The 26126-nt window shown below is 34.7% G+C and overlaps 1 protein-coding gene across 5 annotated transcripts in view; it reads right to left on the reverse strand.

Annotated features, from left to right (window-relative positions):
* Positions 1–13859: 13859 nt before the first annotated feature.
* Positions 13860–26126, reverse strand: part of PPM1A (protein phosphatase, Mg2+/Mn2+ dependent 1A) — a 42685-nt gene continuing 30418 nt past the window's right edge. For all 5 annotated transcript variants that reach the window (XM_045566249.1, XM_045566226.1, XM_045566243.1 and 2 more), the window contains 5 exons: positions 23852–24705; positions 21744–21861; positions 17499–17607; positions 15743–15800; positions 13860–14751 (listed from right to left, as the gene is read on the reverse strand). In XM_045566249.1, the coding sequence (XP_045422205.1) occupies positions 14722–14751; positions 15743–15800; positions 17499–17607; positions 21744–21861; positions 23852–24685 (1149 nt within the window). In that variant the 5' untranslated portion in view covers positions 24686–24705 and the 3' untranslated portion in view covers positions 13860–14721. The remainder of the gene's footprint in view (positions 14752–15742; positions 15801–17498; positions 17608–21743; positions 21862–23851; positions 24706–26126) is intronic.

Below are 26126 nucleotides of genomic sequence, written 5' to 3' on the forward strand. Positions count from 1 at the left end.
ATAAGTGTTGGCAAGGATGTGGAAGAATTGGAACCCTATGTTTTGCTGGTGGGGATGTGAAATCGTACAGCCGCTGTGGAAAACGGTTTGGCAGTTCCTCAGTAAGTTGAAGACAGAATTATCATAACCACATGACCCAGCAATTCCACTCCTAGATATATAACCCAGAGAGTTGAAAACAGGGACTCAAACTTATACACCAGTGTTCACAGCAACATTATCCACAATAGCCAAAAGGTGGAAGAAACCCAAGTGTTTATCAATGTACAAGTGGATAAACAGAGGTATGCACGTAAGACGGGATACTGTTCTGCCATAAAAGCAATGACATTCTGATACATGCTACAACATAGATGAACCTTGAAAAGATTATGCTAAGTGAAATAAGCCAGGCACAAAAGGCCAAATAATGTACAGCAGGTCCTTGAAAAATGTGGTTTCATTCAACGTCGTTTAGTCATAATAATGGGGGAAAAAATTGCTTCTCATCCAGGGCCACTGTGTGGAGTCTGCACAGCCCCACATCTCCGTGGGTTTTCTCTGGGTCCTCGGGTTTCCTCACACATCCTAAAGCTGCGTGTGAGGCGAACTGGCCGGTCTCCGTGGGCCCGGTGTGAGTGTGGGTGTGTGTGAGCACGGCCTGCTATGGGATGGCGTCCTGTCCAGGGCTGGGTCCCCGCCTGGTGCCCTGAGCTGCCCGATAGGCACCGGCCACCCCTGACCATGAACTGCAATAAGTGAGTAAATAATGATCTTACTTGCTTTTATTAATCTTCCTTTAAAGTATGTAAAGCTCACATTTATTTCAATGTTTAACGGTAGAAGTCTTTATTTAGAAGTTTGGTGATGGTTTTGTGACTGGAAATATAGCATAAGAACTCAACTATTGTTTATATCATTGCCTGTGGCAAAACCAGTTTCCTTATGTGTTGTTTCCCTTAAAGTCGGCGTTTCCAAGAATCTACGGACCACGCTAAGTAGGGGCTTACTGTATGATTCCTCCTAGATGGAATATCTAGGACAGACGGATTCCTAGAGACAAAGTGGAGTAGAGGTTACCACACTCCGAGAGAAGGGGAGGACAGGGAGGTATTGCTCAATGGGGACAGAGTTTCTGTTTGGGATGATGAAAAAGCTGTTTATAGATAGTGGTGATGGTTACACAACACTGTGAATGTACTTAATGGCACTGAATAGTCACTTACAAAGGGTCAAAATGGTAAATTTTGTTATGCATTCTTTACCACAATAAAAAAATTATGTCAAGAAAAATAATAATAAAGCTGGCGCGTTCTTCCTTGAGAAGTTAATTTGGGTAGCTCATGTTGATCACAGATGTTTGAAACAAAGTGTTTTTTTCCCCGGCCTTGAGAATTTTTTTGAACAGGGTATATTTTAAATTATAGCAGGAGATAAGTCTAGCATATCTTGTTAATATTCTTCAACGTATACAATAATCCCTACCACTTACTGATTTTTCTCTTTCCCCTGTATCACGAGAAAATGACTGGAAAGACTGACCCCAAACCTGGAGGTTTAAGGTAGTCTAACTTAAAACATAGGTCTGTGGCAAACATAAAATTCACCTTGGCAGTCCCAGAAGGACCTCAGAGATAAGGAGTCCCGTCCTCTAGAGAAGATGCGCGTGGGGCCCATGTTTATCTGCTGAGGCAGCACGTGCAGCACACGCAGCAAACGGTCACCACGTCTCAAAGGCAGGAACGGGAAACCACAGGTGCGGGCGGCCGACTGAGGCCTCTCACGGGAGGCAGGGTTAGTGACAGCAGGGGTTTGTTTGTTCAATGTTGGTTGCTCATTCTCCCGGCAACCCTGGGTAGGAAGGCTGGAGAGGCACTAAGGGGAAGCCGCTCTAGTGAGCAGAGCCCACTCTCCTTGGGTATTGTTTCTGTTGCTTAACGCTTATACTCAGAGAATTTCTACTCTCAAAAATTACACTCGCCAAGACATTATTGTTTTACAGCATGTCCTAGCTGCAACTGGTTACTGTTTTAGAATAGGAGAGTACATTGGGTGGAGGGAAGCTTTCTGATAAAACTAAGGGTTTTGCAATGTTTTTGTCCAAATTCCCATATTCAGAATGAATGGACTTGTGTAACAGCTTTAGAAGCAGCTCAAAACTATGCACACGATTATACATCTTAGCATAGTCACATCAGAAATAAATTACCGACAAATTGGAAGCACTGTTTTATAAATATTTTTACATTATAAAACGTATGTTGTCCATTGTGAAATACTTGAAAAATGTGGAATGTGACAAACTATCTAATTCTTGAATGCTTTTAGCTCTAATTCCACCTTCTGAATGTTAATGTCATTTTGTTCTGGCTTGGAGGGTGGTGGCGGAGGGCAGCGGGGGCAGCGGAGCCAGAGCCAGTGGGAACCCTCAACCCCTCAAACAGCATCGCACAGGGTCTCGGCCTCTGCTCCCACGCACTCGTCCCAAAGCCCACAGTTCAAACCAGACCACGACTCCTGGCACCTGCTGGCCAGATGCTATGGTGCCTGGCTATGGTTATGAAGACCATTTTCTACGGTGGATTCACAAGTCTGCCAGAACCACTGCCAAGTCTCTCTCCAGTCCACATCTCTTCCAGAACACTCCACTCGGGTGGAGGATCTGAACACGTGAATTTTCCTGACTGGGCAGTCATGCAAAAATTATTTAAAGACTGCTAGGTATGGGGCAGCACCGCATTGGTTGGTATATGAGGGGAGGACAACTCCTCCAAGTATTAAAATGCCACTGGATTTGAGAGTAAAGTTGATTTGAGATAAGCAATGTCTATTCGTAAATGGGGTGCCTAGAAACTAAGCGAAAGCTCTTTTTAAGCAAAGGACACAAAAAGCATGCTTTTTCTTAGCGATGTACCTTTTATCTAATCCTCTCTCAGCCCCCTTAGGGCTGACACAAACATCATCACTGGCCTCTGCTGCCTTCTCTACCTGACGTTTCGTCTGCTCACTTGTTTCCTCCGCGTGGAAAACTCTTTGTACTTAGCCCTGCCTACGTGAATCCAACCACACCCTCAAAAGCCAAGTGGTGCTTCTTCCTCACAGATGCAGGAACACTGACCTCTTCTTAATAATTATGAGCACTTAAAATATGAGGCCATTTCATGTGGTCTCAGCCTCTCTGCTACCAGCACTCTTCTCAAATGGCACAGTTCAATTAAGACCACATCTCCTGGCAAACACATAACACCAATCTCATTTTCTGCAGATGCACACATGCAGTCTTCAGTCATCAAATACATATGTGGAACCATGGTAGTGATTAGGATTGTGGCCAAACATTCTGGTTTATTCTTTCAGATTCCCTTGAACTTGCATGTGACTTGCTTTGTCCAGTGAAGCAATCCAGGCAGGGGGAACAGCTAGTGCAAGTGCCTTTAAGACCTAGGGTTTGAGCGAGACAGGCATGCTCTGGGGACAGACAGAAGACCAATGTGGCTAAATCAAAATGAGGGAGATGAGTGTGAGGGAGGTGAGCCCAAGAAGTCACAGGGACCAGATCATATAGGGGCTCTGTAGGCCACTGAAAAGACTCTGAGTGAAATGCGAACCACGGTAGGAATTTGAACACAGGAGTGACATGATCTGAGCAGGGACGGGGGGATGCAAGGATTCACTGGGGATGAGAGGACGGGTAACTTTCAGTGTGAAGCTTCCAACTTAACCTTCACTGCTAAAGGATTTTTAAAGCTTCCCAGGTCATTCTGCTTTGCTGGCAGGTTGAGAACCACTGCTTCAGAGAAGCCAGGGAACCAATAAACAGAAGGGAAATCTGTAATATTTTATTTTAAACCTCATTTTAATTGCTTTCCTGATCAAACCTACAAATGACAGTCAACAATCAAAGTTGCGTCATCCCTTCCTTCCCCTAACTCAGCCCCTTTGGAGGGAATAGTAAAAACATAATGGAGGGAGGGAAAAAAAGTCATGACTAATCTACCAGCCACTGACGCATTAGTGACTGCTATAACATGAGGATGATTTATGGTGCCTAAACTAATTTCATTTTGAATTTCAGAAAAATATAATTTCCTTAACTTTTAAAAAACACAACACTTTTTCACTTTAAAACAACCCTCTCTTCTTGACCTTAGTTATTACCTCCTTTTCTTTCCCTCCACATTTCCTTTTCCTCTTCCTCCCTTGCCAAATAGAAAAATGCCAACTTCATTAAATGACTCCATGTTAAAGTCAAGAAAACTGCAGATTCTAAGATTAAAAAGTATACTCATTTTCACAAAAGTATTCAAATTTTTATACCCGAACAAATGACTTTTTGAACAGAAGTGTTTGACATTCAGTCCAAGAAACTAAAATATCAAGACAGTTCCAAGAGACTTAGGAGAACCAACCATGTGATCTTCAACAATTGCCACTGCATTCATCCTCATCTCAAATTATGGACACTTGCCCTCCAGGAAGTTTCCTTCTTGGAACCCTGCTCCTCTGGAGATGAGGCTTTTACTGACATGTGGGTCCTGTCAGATGCCAAATCCATCTGGTCGTGAAACAGGCAAACCATTCTGAATGTCAAGTTGAACCAATAACACTGACAGTCACTGTAGAGTTGACCTTGAACAAGGACATTTATACATGCACATGTAATACACTTAAAATCATATTGTCATTCAATAGTCCAGCCTATTTGATATGTCGCAAAAATCAGGACAGAGCACATAGCAAACAGGCCGGGCATAGTGGCTCATGCCTGTAATCCTAGCACTCTGGAAGGCCGAGGCGGGTGGATTGTTTGAGCTCAGGAGTTTGAAACCAGCCTGAGCAAGAGCGAGACCCCGTCTCTACTAAAAATAGAAAGAAATTATCTGGCCAACTAAAAAATATATATAGAAAAAATTAGCCGGGCATGGTGGCGCATGCCTGTAGTCCCAGCTACTAGGGAGGCTGAGGCAGTAGGATCGTTTAAGCCCAGGAGTTTGAGGTTGCTGTGAGCTAGGCTGACGCCACGGCACTCACTCTAGCCCGGGCAACAAAGCGACACTCTGTCTCAAAAAAAAAAAAAAAAAAAAAATCAGGACAGAGCACATAGCAAACAAACCCTTATGAAATGCAAGGATGCAGAATTCAACGACTTCAGACTTTTCTAAGAATATTTACAGAAGCCCTAAGCCAGAAAGTAGTGTGGGACCTAGTATTTAAAACAAAACTAAAGAAAAGAAACAAAGCAAGCATTCTGATTTCACACATAAAATAATATGGAAGACACCAAGCAAGCTTCCTTTCTGTGATCTAGGCATAGAAGCAGTTTCATTGCTCTTATGAAGTGCTAAGACTTCTTTTATTTTATTAAGGATCATTGCTGCAGGGTGTCTACTGAAACACACCAAGAAAGGTGGACAGTTATAAAGTCAAATTTATATCAATTACATGAAGATGTATTTGCTATGCTTTTTAAACTATGACTAAAAAGTCACTAGGTAATGTATCTCTACTATTTCTCATCACTAGAAAATTTTAGTTTGTTAAGAATGTTCTGAAAACTTTTAGTTAAAAAATCTTTTCAGGTTGTTAGTAAGCAGTTAAAAGTTCAATGGCTAAAATAATTGAGAATAATTCTGCTCTTATAATCATATACAATGAATCTTTGCAAAAATATTTTCTTCATTAAGTAGAATCAAATATATATATTCAAGACTAATATACTGAGAATTAGAAAAATAATTCCTGGTTTCAGTGTGCTAACAGAAGGTACACACATAACTCCTCTGACCCTGAACAGTAACAAACTCTTCTAGTAAACCCTTTGATTTTTAAATACTAATACTGGACAATTTTAGTCGACTGTTACCAAAATAAACACAAAGAACAAAATACAAAAAAGATCTTCAGAAAAGGCGCAGCACAGCCACAGCCTAAGTCAGAGTCTGAATGACACCTAGAACAGCTAGAACACTCAGTCACCTTTAACAAAGATTGCACTTCAAAACAATTATTTTCAGAGAATTCCTCAGTGAGGTCTCAGAGTCATAGACTGAGGTGGATCCACACATCTCATCACACTAATAAAGTATTAGAAAGGAACTCTCTACTCACCTAGCTTATGTATTAATAATTCAAAATAAATCCTTAAAATTATTTTCCCACCTTTAGTCTTTATTATAATCCTGCCCTGAATATTTAAATTCATTATCATTCCCAGTCACTGCTGGAATAACAGTACTCTTAACAGTGTCTAAGCATGTTGATATAGTACTGGGGCATCTGTATAAATTTGATTTGTATGTTATCAAACCTCACATTTGCAAATTTATTCAAATATATATAGCTTTTCTTTAAACCTGTCATCTAGTTCTAAGGAAACCCACTTAAAACATAAATAATGAGAGAAATACCAAATACTGACTTGCTATCTGATCATTCAAGAATAACTTCAGAAACTATGAAATTGAACTAGATAAAACTGCCATTTTGGTAGATCAAAAATGGTCAAATATTGGAAATTTTGCCGGTTCAAATTAATTGCTGGAAAAACTTTTGTTAGAGCTACAGGAAAGTCATACAGGAAGTATTTTGGTCTGAAAGACCCAAGCTTGTACCTAAATTATAGCAGAGACATATAGTATGCTTTGCTAGTCCACTATTTAAGTAACAGTACAACTATTAATATGGAACACAATTTTACAAAAAGCGTTTAGATACTCTGAATCACTTAAGATAGGATATTAGAACAAATGTAGACAACAGACTCTTGCTAGTATCTGGTAAGTGGTTGGTGTTCTATCAAACAACCGAAGTTCTATAGAGGGCATGCAAACCAAGTTTTCCAGGGTTGTTCATCAAAAATTATAGTACTTTTTAACTAGAATAAAATTTGACTTCATGAGAAGTTTAATCTGACCTATTAAATGACAAGGAAAGAGAGAAGAGTACTCCAATATTAGTTTCTTCGTAAAGAATTAAGGGAAAAAATAACTGAAATAAACAATTAAAACCTACCTCAACACTCAGGAGAGAAACTCCCCCCGCCAAAAAAAAAAAAAAAAACATAAACAAAACTGCAGGATACACTTTAACAAGTGAATCAGTACCAGTTATACATAAATCAGATGAATCCTTATTTGCTTCAACCTTAGTTCTGAGAGTTGCTACCTTTCGTTATAACGCCTCATTACTGTTTTCATTACACATTTTACAATAAACAAAATGAGCTCTTGCAGCTCACCAAATGTCACTTTTATCACAAGTTCAATTCTAAAATCCCTCTAATTATGGAAGCTATGACTAGATTTACTCAAACCATCACTTTTAGACATTAATGAACATAGGATATATGTAATATAACCAATGATCAGAATTAGTAGAGGAAGTAAACACCTCCTTTTCTGTATCCTACACACACACACACACACACACACACACACACACACACAGACACACACATATTTAAGGGCTATTTTGAAGCAAGCACTATACCACAGATACTAGGTGAAGAAGTCCTTTCTCAGAGCACTCCCAATTCCCAATCTCAACACTTCAAGGGAGTAAGAAAAATATCATCTATTAGAAGACAGACAAATGGCAATGTTCTTGCCAGAAACAACTCTGGCTTATTTCTGGAATGTTTTCATGACAATAACCATCAACTTAAGCTTTTTGGCTTTCAGTAAACTTCCTAAAATTAGGAAGGGACAAGTCTAATTCAAATTGTGACTATCAGATTTAGCTCTTTAAGAAAATTAACAAGTTCAATTGAAAAAAAAGTCTTCAAGTCTCCCAATAGCTAATTCAAAATTTCTTGGCAGTACAAAAATGCTGCTTGCAATATCAAACAATCATAAATACACACACATTATTCAATTGCCTGTTTATTTAGTGGCACCAGTTTTGCAAACTAGAAATTATTTCTACTTTTCATCTCAAATACAATCTGCAACCATTCACAGGCTGAATGCAATTTCTTCAATGGACTTAAAAACAAAAAGTACATTCTTAAAGTCAGAACTGAGTTCACATATTTTCTTTGGACCAGGAAATGATACATAATACAAAATACACATTTATGGAATTTCTTTAAAAGTTTGGATCACATAAAACTGGAAACTGGATGAGTTACTGTGGAGAATTCTGTTACACATTGTGTTTAAGAAAAATATTTCTGCAATTGTATTAGTCTTATATTTATAGATTTTTAAAAAAATGATTCTATATATAATGCCACATGCTTTTAACATGTACATGTCTCTCCACTCATAACATTTACACAATTAAGTGAAATAAATCATTTCAAAAGTGAAATCAATCAGTATTGGGGCATATCACTGCAAACAAGGTATTTTCCTGAAAATAAGCTATTTAAGTCAAGGGCTAACAAGGTAAAACAAGCTTCTATGCTCCAACATTCTCACAAATGGGAATTAAGATGTAATTGAACATCTAATTTTGGCAACAAATAAAATTTTCATTGTATTTATATTGTAGTACAAATCTCATAAACCATGTATTGGTGGTTTGTCCATGTTAGATTCTATTTTAACATTCTGTACTAGTAAGTAAATACCTAATTCCCTAGAATCTGAAATGAATTGAACATTTAACGAACTCTAATACCTGGAAGCTCAAAATATTAAAACCTGAGCAAGCTCTGACAGTTAAATGTGCTGTTAATATAGTCTACCTGCACGATGGCAGTCAGAAACATTCCAGACACATTCAATTTGTTTTACCTCTTCTCTGTAGAATTTTAAAAGTGGCAAATCTTAGAGAAAGATATTACCCTCCAAAACTAGTTAGAATACTGTTTTTTTTTACCTTTAATCATTCTTTCCCCCCCCAAATATAGTTTTTAAAAAGTATATTTTAATATCAGATTCTAGCCAGGCCCCGATCCACCTCCTCTATCTTTTAGAGAGTAAAACAATTCCTTAATATTACCTTGAAATATATGGATGGGCTTTGCAGGAAAAAGGATGATGCCCTAATATACTTTAGAATGGGACTTTAACTAAGGGGCCAATGAACCACTGCAATATCATAAACTTCAGGGAGTTATATATATTAGATGCATTTTCCTGGATGAGGGAGTCCCCCCTGGGATTCATCAGTCTCAAAGGGCCTGTGACCCCAAAGGGTTTTTGTTTTTTTTTTTTTTGAGACAGAGTCTCACTCTGGTGCCTGGGCTAGAGTCCCATGGCGTCAGCCTAGCTCACAGCAACCTCAAACTCCTGGGCTCAAGCAATCCTTCTGCCTCAGCCTCCCGAGTAGCTGGGGCTACAGGCATGCGCCACCATGCCCGGCTAATTTTTTCTATATATTTTTAGTTGTCCAGCTACTTTCTATTTTTTAGTAGAGATGGGGTCTCGCTCTTGCTCAGGCTGGTCTCAAACTCCTGAGCTCAAAGGATCCACCCACCTCGGCCTCCCACAGTGCTAGGATTACAGGTGTGAGCCACCGCGCCCAGCCCCCAAAGGGTTAAGAACCATTGCTATTAATGAGTTTGTGCCATTCACTATACTTAATTAGCATATAACTAATTTTGTCCTGCTGCTACCCAACCTCTTACACAAATCTACCTCACTTTAGATAGTACCATACAAATGCACATAGTACTAAGTAGTCTTTCACTGGATCAGGAGGACTATGAAAAAGGAAAAGAAAAACTCTCAACAATTGTTCTAAACATTTAGTTTAATGAGAAAGCCATTAGTAGAAAACTGGGTTTTAGAGCAATGAAAGGAAATGAAGGGTTCAGTTTTGCATTGAAGAAGCATTACATTTATTTTTCTCAGTTGTTTCTATGTTGAAGAATCAGTAAGTTTTATCATTATCTTCCTTGTTGGAAAACCAAAATATCTGAAGCAGCAAAGGCTGATTCTTGCTGGTTTACGTGACAAAAAAAGTTCTTAAAAATCTACAGCCAGGTCCAAGGAAGACTTTCCTATGGCTTTTAAGAATTGAGAGTAATCCTCCCCTGCCCATCTCACTGACATTTCCCCATTCCTTCATCTCCCAAGTTTTCTTATTTTCAGCCCAGTTTAACATAGTATTAATAATGTTAATTGGCCTTGATGAGGTAATGCACTAAGCTTTCTTGCTCAGGAAAATGGAATTGGCCTGTTTCGGTTTGAAAAAAGAAAGAGACACCATAAATGAAATGGAGGAAATGGGAGCAACATTTCATGCAGGATAAGTAAAAAAAAAATGTCACTTTGTTGCTATGTCAACTTAATCCTTTCCCATCTCATAAAAGTATAAGTTGTTAACTGCAATTTCAATACCATCTGAGTTTTTCTAATTAGCACTCCCACCTGCTGGTAATATAAATAGGAAAACAATGACAGCAGAGGCCACTAGCTTAGTATAAAAAACAGGTAAAAGGGAAAGAATGTGTTGAGGTGAACAAAAGTGGAAAATGTTCATTTAACAATGAAGTGGAACAATGTCCCTCATCATTTCTGTGGAACATTCTATCAGTAACAACACTGAACTGAGACTTAAAATTTTGACCAAGACAATAATACAGTATTATACATTTTAAAAATGTAATCTTAAATATTTCAAGCATATTCCAAAATAATATACAATTTAAAATACAAACCAAAACACATGGCACATTATTGAATTAGGCTTCTAAAATTTTAAAATATTAAGATGACCTCCTAAAGCCTAAAAGAAAAACTAATTAGAAGATTAAATACTCAATTAAAAAATGGTCACCTCACTAGCAGTATCTGTAAGCAAAAGTATATGAAACTCTTTAAGGTCCCTTCAAAGAAAAACCTCAAATGAGAAACATTTATATACTGAAATATTTACATATCTTTTCTAATACCAAATCCTAACACAATACTGTACAAAATATTAATAGCAAAGTATGAACTAAAAGTATACACCATGAAATTCAAAATTAAAACAAAAAAAAAAAGAAAAAGCAGTACCCAATTTCATCAGCTCTTTCAGAAATCATAAGTTGAATTCCCAGATGAATTTGTCCAGTGAAGATGAGCAGTGAAATTATTTTAAAATATTAAAACACAATAATCATTTGGCTAAAATTGGATATAATACTGGCAGTTTGATATAAAGAACAGAGTTTTACTTAAATAAGATAAATTTAGCTATTTATATTTTTAAATGCCATAAACTCAACCCCATCTGTATTTCTATGGTTGAAGAATCTAAGAAATACATTACCTATTTCTCTGATTTACTGTTATCAGCAGGAAGAGTAAAGGCCAATCGTTAGAGGCAATCAAGCATGGACTTAAGCCTCCTAAGTCCTGTTTTATTCTTATGCTGAGCAAAATTTTCTTCTGAATGAGATTAACTTTGGTGAGAAGAAAATAAACAGAAGAAAAGTTCACAGGTGAATAAAGTACAAACGGACTCTTCAAGGCAGGGGCCTGCTTTGTTCAGGTAAGTTCCTGGCAGATAATAAGTGGATAATAACTATTTTTTTAATTAGTGATCCAGTTATGACATTAACATAACTAAATTATAAATGTTGCCTTCATGTAAATTTCTTGAAGGCAAGAACCTCTTCATCTCTTTATAGTCCCAAGGTGCTTAGCCTAACACAGTGTTTTGCAGATAACACTCAAAACATTTTGTGGAAAAGCTGAGTTATTAGCTGGATTAACATATGGTCAAACAGATCACTAAAAGTACTGCTGTAATTCAGATTATTTGAATTACATAACTAATTTATTCCTTAATTCAAATTTCTTAATGCTATGAAGTTAGTATAAAAAATTAAGTGGCCACAGCAGTTGCATAGTATTCTAGAAGTTAATCCACTACAATTAAAAATGTTTGAGATAGTTATAAAGCTGTGTAAGTAACACTTTGATTTTTTAAAGTCAATGCTGATACTTAGAACTGCTTCTGTCATCTGTAAAAGAATATTCCCCAAGAAAGTGGAAATTAGGAGATCCTACCTTATTAAAACAGTAATAGATCACTGAAATTTTTTAATGTTAGGGTAAAAAGAGTCTGCTATATAAAACTGAATTTCCTACTAAACGCAGCAAATAAGACATTTAAATGAAAGTATATTTTGAATACTATATTACTGTCACACAAGAACTTTTTCCCTCCAAAGAACATAGAACGCATCAAACATTTTTGAGGCATTGCCCTGAGATGCTAATTAGCACAAAAAAGTGGGGTAAGGGGTCAAGAATTTAAGTGGTACAAAAAACGAAGTGCACAACAGAGGTGCAAAAGTGCCTTTAAAAAGTGTAGTTGGTTCTCCTTCCCCATCATTACCCCCAGGAATCAGGAACACATACAGTCTGCTGTTATAATGTACAGTTCCTTCCTGTATTTTTATAATGAAAAATTATATCTAGTATGGCAGTGCTGACTCATGTGGAAAAGATTTAGTCTTCTTAGATCATACTTAAATACAATTTTCTCACTTCCAAGCATAATTTCAATACTAATAATTTTAACAGGAATATTTTAATTTCCTCTTTTTTGTTTAAAGACTCTTAAATTTAAAAAGGCTCTAAATATGCTGTTAGCGATTGAAATATAGCTTTCCATAACATACTCTACTTGTGACTTAAGTTTTGCATCTCAAAAGATTACACAGTCCAGTTCAAGGTTTTGAAATTTCTGGAACTAAAAATTTCCGTCTACTTATAAAATTAAGGAACTGGCTTGTTATTAATAGGGATTTAGCTTTCAGTACTAGTATGTCTGGTAATCAATCTACACTAGAAGCACTGGTATTAATTAAATGCACATTTAGATGCTTGCAAAGCCATAACTTAGAACATTATCATACTTCGCACTCTACCACAGATTTAGACATTAAGCATTTATTGTAAGTACGGAATTGGTTCTGTAATTCCAACTGTTATGAATTTCTAAATATAAATAGTACTTCAGTTTTTCTTCATTCATGCTGGATTAAGATATAAATTAAATACAATTAAGTTACATTTAATCACCTCACAAATAAGAGGGATAATGAAAAGATTTTGCTGGTATGTAACTACTTAAATCTGAGACATTTCACATTACTTTTCCCACTACTCCCCTAACTTTACATTAGTTTTAAGGCTATATATACAAATATGTATATTTCCAAGTTAGGGAAAAAAACAAATATAACAAAATGGATTATACTAGCTTTTATACACAAAGTTTTGATTTTGTAATTCAATGTTGTATTTTAGTCTTACATTTTAATAGTTTTCTAGTGGGGAATCTGCCTACTGAATGATTAAATTACATGGTGATAAATACAACATTCAACTTAAAGAGACAAAAATACAGAAGGGCACAGAACAGTAGTCTTTTCAATGTGACAGATTTTAAAACTTACTTTCACATGCTTAATCAGAGGACTTTAAGCCTAAATTAAATTAGGTTTTTATATCTACAATTCTTTAAGCTTTGAAAGTTATTTTTAAAGGCCAACAGCTAAATATTATCAACATGCTATATTTCAAATCACAAATACATCTTAACCACTTGGATTCTAAAGACATGGGCCAATTAAAAAACACAGGCAAACACACACTCACAAACACACACATACACTCCTACCACAGAGTGTTAGATTGTCAAACTTTGACAATTATTTTAATTAAACAGTAGGCAAATTCAAGCTGATGCACATCTTAATGAAAAATAAGCAGCCCAAAAGAAACCTATTTGAAAAACAGATTAAGGAACAACAGAGACTTGAATTTTTTAGTCTTTCTAATGTAAGGGTAACAGTTCCATCTATGCCTTGAGTAACAGAGTTGTCCAATTAAAAGAGACTAACATCTTTTCCTATGAGAAACATCTCATTTACAATGGTATGGTGTTTTAAAAGGCCGGGGTAAGAGAGGAATTACACATACATGATTAAATTTCTTGTTTGTTAAATCAAGCTTTATTGATAAAATGGAATTCAGAATATCTTACTAGGAACAGCAGCAGGCCCAGCCAATCATGATAGCAAAAATGTGGCAGTCTCCTACTATATGTAGGAAGCTGCTGCTTATCAATTAGTAATTAAACGTAAGGACTTGTAAAAGAGGTGCAAAGAATCAAGGCATTTTAGCCCCAAGATTGATATTCTTATGAATATACTGTATTACCTGCAATACTCATGGCAACAAGGAGAGAACATCCTGACAGTTAAATGAAGGGACCAGCTTTATCAACAATGCCAATCCCCTACCAAGAACATTAAGATAGTTTTCAATAACTCCTTGGATGTTCAGCTTTGTAAGATTTGGAAATTATTCTCCATCATCATGTGCATGTTTGAATATCTAGCTGAAGTGGCTGCTGCTCTCCCTGTCCCAACCCCAAGTCCAAACACAACATGACTTGAAAGGGCTATATATCTGTTGCATCACACAACAAGCCAAACATTTCTTGTAACTTTGATAGTGATTTAAAGCAGTTCATAATTAAATATGAGCATTTTGTACAAGGACAATTACACTTTACAAAAAAACAAAATCATACAACAAAAATTGCTGGAGTCTGATTTACAACATGAATTATGGTTTGAAATCATGTTTACATAAGTCTCAAATTTACAAAAAAAAAAAAATTCAGTTCTGGGCTAGCTGTTGTACTGCTGAAGTTCTCTGGTGTAATCACTCTCACCCACGTCATATCCCCTTCCTTAAAGTTGAGGATGGATGTTAAAAAGTCAACAAAGTTGAGCTTTACTCTCCTTTGGAGGTGAAGGTAAACTCCATGGCTAGATGAGCAGTTTTACCACATATCATCAGTTGATGTAGAGTCCTTTATAAAAGGAAACAAACAAAACAAGGAACTAAATTAAACCTTAGAGATGCCAAAATACACTACTTTCTGGATAATGCAGAAAGATAAGGTTTTTGTAAAGCTGACTTTTAGAATATAAATCTTTTAAAAAGTATATAAGCATGTATGTGTGTATATGAAATAGCAATATTTAATCTGTTCAAAGAATTAACCCTTTGTTTTGGAAAATATTTAAAATATGGTATTACAGTGAGTTTGACCAAATGTATTACTAACTCAATAAGGCTGCTAAAAAGAATTTTCTTTTTGATAAAACCCAATCTACTTTTAAAACACCACTTTTATGGCATCAGAAAAAATTAAGATCTCAGATAATAAGAAATTTGAGGAAGCTTCATAATATAATACATAAAATATTTCAGAGCAGTGCCCAAATGATTTTAAGTTACTACTTTTCTATAAACATCATACAATAGAACTGCAATAGTAAATTTAATTGGAAAATATGGCATTCTAATGTCTATTTATATAAACCTAATACTCTACGTTAATATTTAAATGAAGTACATAGTTCAGGATGCTTGACAAAGGTATTTTCAACCATAAAAACTATTTATTGGAGATGGACATTCTGATGTTCTGTTGCAGCTGCTTACAAAACTCAGAATAATTCAAGATTCTCTGAGTAGAGATATTTTTCCCATTCAAAAAAATAATTAGTGGAGGCAAACCTTCTGAAGTTGACTGCTTGCAGACTCTTAATAAAAATTAGAATGATTCAAAAGGACTTTCTCCTTTTTTGAGAGAGGTGGCCACTCACCATGATTATGTCCTCAATCACTAGAACTGTGGTGCAGGCAGAGATCAGAGCAAGCAGAGCTCAGAGCAATCAATCAGGGGTGTGTGTAAAAGAATGGGTACAGTGAACAGCTCTGCAAAAACAGGTAGGAAGGATATGCATTTAGAGTGGAGGGGAAAGGAAAGCAGAGGGAGCCAAAATGCTACTTACAGTGTCATCATTTTTGTAAGGATTCAGTCTATTGTAAACGGCTTCAATTACATTCCGCCTAAATTGAAAAAAATGCAGAAAATTAATTCTTCAGAAAGCACAACATTGCCTAATAACTCACAGCCAGGTGTTCATTAAGATTTCAGAGATTATTTTACACTTAGAAATTATTTTAGTTCTATTTATTGCTGTCAATTAGCAAGACCCACTTTAAGATATTTGAGTCCCAATGTTAAAGTAGAGGTAAATTTATTCTAAAATGCTAACATTCCACCAAACCAGTTAATAGAAGGCTAAAACTCATGGTTTTTAAAAAAACAGTCTACATGGTCTACTACTTCTATTTGAACTGGATTAAAGTGGTTATGAGTCAGCAATGGCTATGCTGTTTTTAAGATATAATACTAATATATATTAGTTAAAAGGTGCATCTTAGTTTTGAAGTAGAAATAACTTCAACATCTGTTGTAAAATAATTCAGATATAAAGTTTCTGCTTTTCTTAATCCCCCTTTTAAAAGCTCTATTAAAACTGAAATGTCAAATATGTCATCTCCACGACAAGTCTAGGAGTTAGTGTTTGAGTAATATTTTATTAAAAAATCTATAGTGGTATTTATAAGTTATAGCCTCCCTACTTCCAAAATGGATTTGAAGTAGTTTTATTGATAGTAATTTCATCAAAAGTCACACAGGAAAATTTTCTAAAAAATAAAACTTCAAACAGGAACTTTTATAATACAATCACTATTTAGTGAAATTATTACAAACAACATGGCTACACTTGCAAAACAATGGAGAATCAAGAAAGTTAGTCAATAATGTATTTTTGTAGGTCAATTATACGAGTATTCGGGGCAAAACTTTTAAGCTTTATTTATAAAATTGCTTGAATTCTCTAGTTTATTATGTAAAGTTGTAAGCTTAATATTTAACAAAATTAGTCCAGTTCTATAAGTGGAAAGAGAACAAGAAAAATATGCATCCTCCTGTATCTTCCCTGCCACCAAAGCCCAACTACCCAGCAATCAACAACTAAAAATGGTGGGAAAATCATATATAGAAGCATGGCCCAGATGAACTAAGAGAATCTTTCGGCTGCCATGTTTTCCAGAGTTTGACAAAAAAAATTATAATATTACTAATGACACTTAGAATTTTGCAGTTCTGTGTAATTTAGTTTAAAAAATTCTTTCATTATATTATCTCATTTATGCTCTATGAGGAAATCAATGTCACCCAAGCTTCCACTAAACACAACCCTTGGTATAATTAACACGTTGACTGCACATGAGAAAAAACATTTTTTTTCCTCGGGGTCATGGTGTTTTATTACGAAAATAGAATAAAAACTTTGAAAACAAAACGATCCTCTCTAATTTAATGAAAAATTTGTTATTTTTTATTGTTTTCTGTACATGAGTCATATGAAATTTGAAAAATAGTTCACTCGGCTCCCAAGGTAAGGAGATGTGTGTGTTACATACGCTTCACGAGGTCCCAGGCTCAAAACTAACATGAGTTAAATGCAACTCACACTGCAGTTAATGTGTTAAGTTATAAAAAATAATATTCTATGCCTATTCTAAACAAGCACCAGATATCTTAACACTAAAAAGCATTGAAATCACAGGTTAAATATTTTAAAAACATAGGTAAGTACACATCACTTTAGAAATTAAACACACATTTTATTAATGGACACCTAATATTTTCATATACTGACAAAATGTAAGAATGTGCAGAATGTAACTTACTTGCTTGCCAATTCACCCCCTGGTGGGAGGCTGGGGATGTTCTCACTCGCTAATGTGCGCATCACATGGACTAAGTCGGGGACGCCTTCCCCCTGCTTCTTTATGATTTCTGGGAATCAGAAGTACTTTTTTTGTAAGTGTTATCAAATTTAATTAAAAAGAAAACTGAAACAAAGATAACTTAGGTTTTTAAAGATGACATTTAACAGATCTGAGATTTTCTAAACTGGTATCATAAAAAAAAAAAAAAAAAAAAAAAAAAAAAGCAGGTTGACCATTCAAATTTATGACAAAAGGATGTACAAAATGACACAAAAGATTAACTTTAAAGAATGAAAACAATCAAGATAAAAATGTGAAAAGAAAAAAATATTTCATGTTAAATCAATGTATTACATAATCAGGGATATGTGTATAGAAATGAAAATATCCTTTCTTAAGATGACAACTAGTTATTTCTAAGATCACTCTTCTCTTTAGACTGGAAACATATTTCCTGAACTTTACTCTATAAAATACATTGCACAGATTTGAAAAAAAATAAACAATTTCAAGATTTAAAAAAAATAACTTTTAAGTATAGGGGAATTTATTGATTATATACTAACCCAAATTATTTTTACATGTACATTTACACTTATAAGATGATACTTAAGTAGCATGTACAGATTAGATTATGTACTTGAACATCACTCTCAGTTTTTCTCTAAAGTATCTTTAAACAATATATTGTATACATATACCATTTCCTTCGTTGATTACTTGAACAAAGCCTTGACTAGAAAAGGTCTAAATTTCATTACAAAATTTCTAAAAAGAGAAATATTTGATAAACCATACAACTGCATTTAAAATAACTTTAAAACATCCAGTTATTAAATAGGCATAGTGATATGATTTGCAGTGTTGTCATGCAGATGCATATTGCTATTTATATCACAGAATATAAAAAATTATGAACAAAGAAACTTACAAAGAATTTTAAAACTATTCAATTTAAGTAAAAAAAGTTTTAGCACACTTTATGTGCAAATTCAGGCCAAAAGTATTTGTAAGTTATATGTTCAAGTTTTGTTTTCCAATGTTTATAGCAAGAAATGGTATTTTCTTTGTCATCACTGAGGCAAGAAATTATTATACTTCTCAATTTGTAAATACCTTTGAAAATAACAATGCACATAAAGATCTTTCATCCTTTGATCAAGCCTCAAATTATTAAAAAACAGACATGGCTACCCATAATATTTCTTTACATGGTTTGAATTTTCCTTTTAGAATAAAGGCCAAATTTTACCATCTATTATTTTTCGCCTTTTTTTAAAACGAGTCTTAAATCTGAACAAAATGCAAGGATCTCAGATTTGGTTTGCCAAGTTCCTTTATTGTGCAATCTTTAACATCTAGTATATTTATTCTACATGGTTCTAATGCTGAAAATCTACTGTACAAAAATAAAGGGATTTGATGTTTACCTGAACTGCACAATATCACAATCTAAAGCTGTAAGACACTTAACATACAGTCTCTGCTAAGCCAATACAATTATTGGATAGATAACTAGATACAATAGAAATGAACACTGATGATAAATTCAATCAATATGGTTTCAGGTCTAAAAAAACATTACCTTGAATCATCTCTATTTGATGTATCTTACATCTCCTTTGTTAAAATATAAATTAGGATATTTTAACTGTGAAGAACATTACAGGAAAACAAATTCTTTTTTGAAAATGTAAGGCTTTAAAAACAGTTAATATCTCCTATTCCATATGGGACAATACATTTAAACTACCTGACCATTAATACTATACTAGCCTTGTTTCTTTCTGCTTTCAAAAAAGAAAAAGAGATGAATTTTAAGAAATATTCCTTTAATTGCTATTGGACTATGCATTTTAATTAGAATCTTAAAAAGACTGAATGGTTTGATAAAAAATATATATGTATAGAAGATCCATGTTTCACATGCATATATACAAATACATTCTGATCCCCTGTGACTCCCCTCCACCAAGTTTGAAGGATTCTATCAGTTATCTCCAAATTCACAACTTTAAAGCTCAGGTAGTCTGTAGCAAAGATTTGAGAAATATATACAAGAGTATAATCTGAAATTGGCTTAGAAGGACCACAAACTTAAGAACAGTATGGTTTAAATTATGAGCTGAATCTTTTCATATCTCCAGAGAGCCAAGTATTTAGAAAGGGACAAATAACAGGAGAAAGGAGAGCTGGAAAGCCTTTGTCGTTTTCTATGCTGTGGACAGAGAAGCCAACAATGTTTGAAGCAAAGTGAGGTTTAGTAGCCACAATAATCTTGTGAAGGCATGTATTTATAAAAACAAAGGGAAAAAAAGAAAAAGGTATTCGGTGTCTGCTTTGGAAGCTGAATGCAGTATTTTTCACTGATGAGATACAACAACTCTTACAATACAAACAGTTACATTTTTTCTATGTCTTTGAATAGTAACAGTTTTAATTAATGTAATATTTATTCTCTAGTTGCAGTCTCATCAAATCCATCTAAGTAAAAAATACCATATTTATGACATAATCTCTAATTGAATGGTACAAGTATAACAACACTTCAACATATCAAAAATACTAAGTATAATGTAAACTCTGTCCAGATGGCATCTCTTCTAGCTTGGTAAGTAATATAAAACAATATAACAAAATTATGTAAAGTAAATATTTCATAATTCCATCTAAAACTTAAAGAGTATATACTAAAGAGAAACGTAGCAATTCATTTCTAAAATTTGATCCCATTTCTTAGTAAAAATACTGAAGCACTTACGCTTATGTCTTTAAACCACTAAGATAACATGTATGCCCAAGTTAAAGTGCCAACACATTAAATATCAACTTATCCTTATACATATTCTTATGGTTTCATATGCTTCCACTAATCAACAGTTTGATCGATGATTGTAGCATTCTAAATAGTTTATTTTACTATATTATCTATAAATAATTTATATTGAAATAATTAATTTAAAATATAAAAATTCCAGGACCTTTGGTAATAGTAAGGAAACAACCTCATTGAATAGTACGTCCACTGAATGAAATACTAAATAGTACAAACACATACTAGATGTATCACTATCAAGTAGGGGAGGGCAATAAAAACAAAATAACAGCTCTAGACAGTACTGAAAATCAAAGACAATCATGATTCTAATATTAGGCTGATTATGACTGCTATCAAATAGCTAAAAGGGAAAAAACAAAATTAAAGTGAATATTAATTTTAATAATGCAGGCACAGTGGGATGTAATAGTGTGATAGGTCAATGCGTGCATGCTAGTAGAGGTCTTTAATGTGCAAATTAATGACATTAGGAGCCCAAAATGCATTTTAACACTATTAAAGTCATGTCAGGTTTGTCTGCTTACAGAAACTACACTGCATATATGCATATGCAGTAAACTGGAATTCAACAGAGAGATAATGTTTATATCAAGTAGTAGCTGCGTCAAAAATCATTTTAAATTTTTTCAAATATTTAAAGGTATTACATGTGAGAGGTATGAACCTTTCCAATTGTTTCAAAGTAATTTGCAGATTTATAAGAAATATACTTCTGGAATTTCCTAGTCTTAATTAATTTCTTAATTTTACTCAGCAGTTAAATTTCTGCCAGGTAGAGAACTATTATGTCTTCTATTCAGGTCTATCTTGTTTAGGTGAGACAATTTATGGCTTAGACAAGAAGCCTTGAAACAGTTTAAAGCAAATTTTTTAAAGCTGTGGTCAATGAAAATTGTTAATAATCAGGCTGTGCCCTTCAAGTTAGCAAAAAACAAAAACAAAGTCCTAGAGATTTTAAATTAACATACACAGCATTTCACAGAAAGATGGTATTCAAATTATCACCATCATAAATAATGTCTTGGCAACTAAATAAAGCATAAATCAGATTTTCCTGGCATAAAATTATTCATGCCAGTGAATTCTTCAAGAATTTTAGAGCATATGAACATTTTTAGCCTTTTAAAACAAAAGTATCCCTGAATAAAATGTAGGATACTTTCCACAGTAATTGTTATTTCTAATATAACTGTGTTAGGACAACTGCATACATCTAAACAACTACTACAGAAATGCCCTTTCCCACTTTTGTACCCTAAACCTAGATGTCAAAGGCATGTAAAGATCTAAAAGCTAAATTAAAGTTTGATTGTGTTGAAGATTTTTCTTTAATAAAGCTACTTATTTTTTGTTAAATGATCCACCTTCCACTCTGCATTCCAGGTACTTGTCCAACTCTGCTTCCTTCTTCACTGCTTCTGGTGATACTTTGGGTGCATTTGGAAAACAGATCAAAATCACACTCATGTTGTCTCGACTTCCCTGGGAAGAAAAAAGGTTAAGAATATTTTGGTTTTCTCTTTGCTCTTCAAACCCTTGAAAACCTTCACAGCCATGCCAATTGCAGTTATACACGTTCTAGTGAAACTATGTTATTTTTAAAGAGGAAAAGAAATGCAACCACCTCCAAAGTCCCATACACTATATAATTCAATATAACCAACACTCCAAAAGATAGGAGAAAAACATTACAGATTAAATCCCACTGTAATAATCATTTTTTGTAATTCTATAAAACAAAACAATTTCTAAACACTTACTAGTGGCCTACTTAACTTGAATTGATACCTAACACAAATACACACATACACACACATTCATTCCACACCAGACAGAAACTTCTAGTGGTATTCTTTAAAACAGGGTTTGACCTTCAGTTACATGTATATTTGACAATTTTACATTTAAAATAAATTATAATAAATTATGGGGCTAATATATTCATTTCTTAAGTAGAAATATGGAATAAGAAGTAAAACTATAAAATTTATAAACCAGCTTTTAACTTTCATAATTAGAAAAACTGACTTTTAGGAAGTATATTCATTTGAAAAGACACCTAAGTAATTAAAATATTTGAATCAGTGTTAGCTTCCCTGGACGTATTAGTAATTTTACATTTAAGTATGTAAACCAGTTATATGGAAAAACTGACCTTACATGATTAAACAACAAACAATACAGTTTGTCCAAAATTCAGAAATTTGACAGAATGCACTGTCAAGTTGTTACTCTATTGATTTTTTCAACATATGTGTTGGATGTTACATAAACCTGATTTCTAAGTATAATCAGATTATAATTAAGATTTTAAATACAGCTGGCAGTATGCATAAAACTGCAGAGAGTATTATGTTGGATTTTTATGTCTGCATGCTAAAATATCAAATATATGCCCTCAGAAAAGTTTTGCAAAATCAACATTTGTTTAAAAAAAATCAAGAAATGAGTTAATCAGCATTACTGACAAAATAGAATGTGGTAGAAAGAACACTGAACCTAAGTTAAGGACCTAGATTTTCTAGTCTTAATGCTGCTACTAAAGATGTACAACTCTGTATAAGTCATTTATAAATATGTATGTATTAAAAATACAATATATAAACTCATTAATTCCTTAACAGTCCAGTGAGTGAGATACTATACTATTATTTCCATTTCATAGCTGAGGGGGGTCAAATAATTTGTTCAAGACTGTAGAGTACAAAAGTAATAAGGGTAGCTTTGATCCCACGGCTGTCTGACTCTTAAGTCTGCAGAGCCTTCTCCAGCTTCAGTTTCCTCGTCTGTAAAATAAAGGGGCTGAACTAGCTCAGCTATGTACATGATCCCATTTGATCCTCTCAACAATCCCATGAGACAGGGCAATAAAATCTGTCTTACTCTTTTTACAATTAAAGAAACTGACTTTCCAGAGAGTTTAAATAGCTTACCTAAAGTCATACATAGTCTCATATCAAGTTCTTCTGACTCCATGTCCAAGGCTATTTCTATTACATCACACCAAACAATCACTAAAGTCCCTTTGTAAGTACTACAGAGTCATGAAACCACAGTCTCAAAGTACTGAGATATCATAAATATACTGAGATATCACATGCTAAAAAATATTAAAACTCCAAAATGCTTTTCATTTATAGACACTAAGGCCTAACCCTCCCCACTTTCTTTCTTTTCAAAACATGTACTCTGATATAATCTTTTTACCTCTGATAATCTTCCACATTATTACAAAACTCAAATAGGGTTACTAAAAGACTAAATATTCAGATTGTAACTCTTATATAGATGGTACCTGGGTAATTTATTTCTAAAAAGTGTTCCTCTGATATATTTTCGTAATTGGTGAAAAATATACTGCAATTGTGCCAAAAATTTATTTTTGAGAACTACAGGTTCTAAGATGATTAAATACTAGAATAATTAATATGACATAAGATAATTTTATGATTTTTTTAAAAAGTCTAGCTACCTTATACAAACAGGTGTCGACTACTTCATTGCAAACTTTCTCAAGGTCATCAGTGACTTCAAGTCTGGATCTTACAAAATCACAGAGCTCTTCGTTTCCCATAACATCCCAGATACCATCACATGCAAGTATAATGAACTGATCATCTTCTTCAGATCTTTCAATATCATGGACTTCAGGCTCTGGTGAGACAAGCTGCTCTGTAGGACCTTTTCCATGGACACATTTGTAATCAAAATCCCCAAGGGCTCTTGATACAGCCAGAGAGCCATTCACACGCTGAATCATTACAGAGCCACCTGCATTCTGAATTCGTTCTTTTTCCAGAGGATTACTTGGTTTGTGATCTTGTGTGAAGAAGTGAACTTTCCTGTTCCTACAAAGTAAACCTCTTGAGTCTCCACAGTTAATGAAATAAGTATGTTGGGGAGAAATTAAGACACCCACAGCTGTTGACCCACTTCTATCTGCACCATGCTTCTTCTCTGACATAACTCTCATGTGTTCATCAATCTCCAGAAAACCTGTTCTGATTCCATTCTTTACATTTTCCACAGAAGGTGATCCTGCAGACCCTTTAAAATCCTGGTTATTGGTAATGTGATCTAACAAATGCTCACAGCAGTATTTGGCAACCTGAGAACCAGCATGCCCATCATACACAGCAAAGAATGACCATGTTTCAAGTCCACTTGGCAAACCAATCACAGCTGTATGTGCATCCTCCATTTCAACACGCCAACCTTGCATGCTGCTTAGCCCATATCGCAACCCATTACCCTGCCCCTGGGCATTATGCTTTTCCATCTTTGGCTTGTCTAAAAATGCTCCCATTATGTCTTGATCCTCTAGGTCTGCAAAGGAAGAGAAACAAGAAAAGTTAATAACTGTCTTATAAACAAAATATGTGCCAAACAATCTTCTGAAGAGTGAAGGAGATACACAGCAAGCATTAAATAAGAATTTACAACTCTTGCAATAAACAGACACTACTTGTGTTGCTGACTTGGCATCTGGAGATTAACAAGGAAAAACTGAGAGGAAGGCTGATTAAGCACAGATCAACAGGCAGAGAAAACTAAAGCATTGGGACAAAGGGGAGCAAGCAGAAGGGAGACCTGGCAGTGGCCATCAACTTAAATGAACCAGGCCAAGTGTTTCAGGATGCACTGAACATGTGCAATCTCTTAGGGAATCTCAGAACTAAGTTGTGTGTATATCAATCAAGACAAACTAAATGAATTTATAGGACATATCAAAAACCTGCTAATTCAAACATCTTAGTGGAACATTCAGAAATTGTCAGTTTGATTTCAAACTACCTAGCTTTACTCCCACCACATGAACCCTTTGAAAAACTAAAAAATAATCTACTCAAAATGTTCCAAATTTGCATTCTCCTTCCTTTAAGCCTTTGCTCATGTCAGTCTCCGTAACAGGTAAATCTATTAATCTAATGGTAATAACGTATCATTATTATACTCTGTTACCATTAGGTATAAATAGTAAAGGAGATCAAAGAGTCTAGTGACAGCCTTGCTGACAAGCCTGAAAGTTCAGCTAATTTAATCCTTTCCCAATCCTCAAAAGTTAAAACCCCATGGTCAGGAATGGGCCCATACAAGGCAAGGAGACAGTTTGTCAGGATTTAGATTGGCCCTTACTTGAGTAATAGCTTAGGAATGTGCAGACTTGGGGTTCAAGTAATCAAATGAGTTACAACTGAACTAAAGGCAATCTGAAAGAATAGAATGATAAATGGAGATTTAATGGTGGTGAAGAGGAATTGGGTAGTAGGGGATAAGGGTGGGTAGGGGATAGGTAAATCACTATGCAGTTTTGAGACTAGGAGATTGATGATGTTAGTGATGCTGAGCTCAGAGAGGAAACTGGGGGAGAAAGAGAAGAAAACTTCCTAGGAAGGAAATAAAAACATTTGTTTTCCCAGCAACGCTTTCCCCCTTCTTTTTCCTCATTGGTCCAAACTATACAGGCAGAGAAGACTGGCTGATTGGTGTGACAAAAACAATCTGCCTGCTTCTCTATCTCCTACTACAATTCCACTAATGGAAGGTAAAGAATGAAAACTAACTATCATACATCCCTTACGGTGGTATTTATCAGATTACTCTTTTCTGACACTAAGTATTTTTCTCACACCAAGTTGATACACATTAATGCAAAAGTATTCTGACTGGAGAAAGGACAACGTAATGATAACATCTTATCAGCAGACAACGTTTAAGAAGAATTATAAATCATTCTGGTGTTTTAA

The sequence above is a fragment of the Lemur catta genome, chromosome 1, assembly GCF_020740605.2.
Source record: "Lemur catta isolate mLemCat1 chromosome 1, mLemCat1.pri, whole genome shotgun sequence".
NCBI classification, from domain to species: Eukaryota; Metazoa; Chordata; class Mammalia; order Primates; family Lemuridae; genus Lemur; species Lemur catta.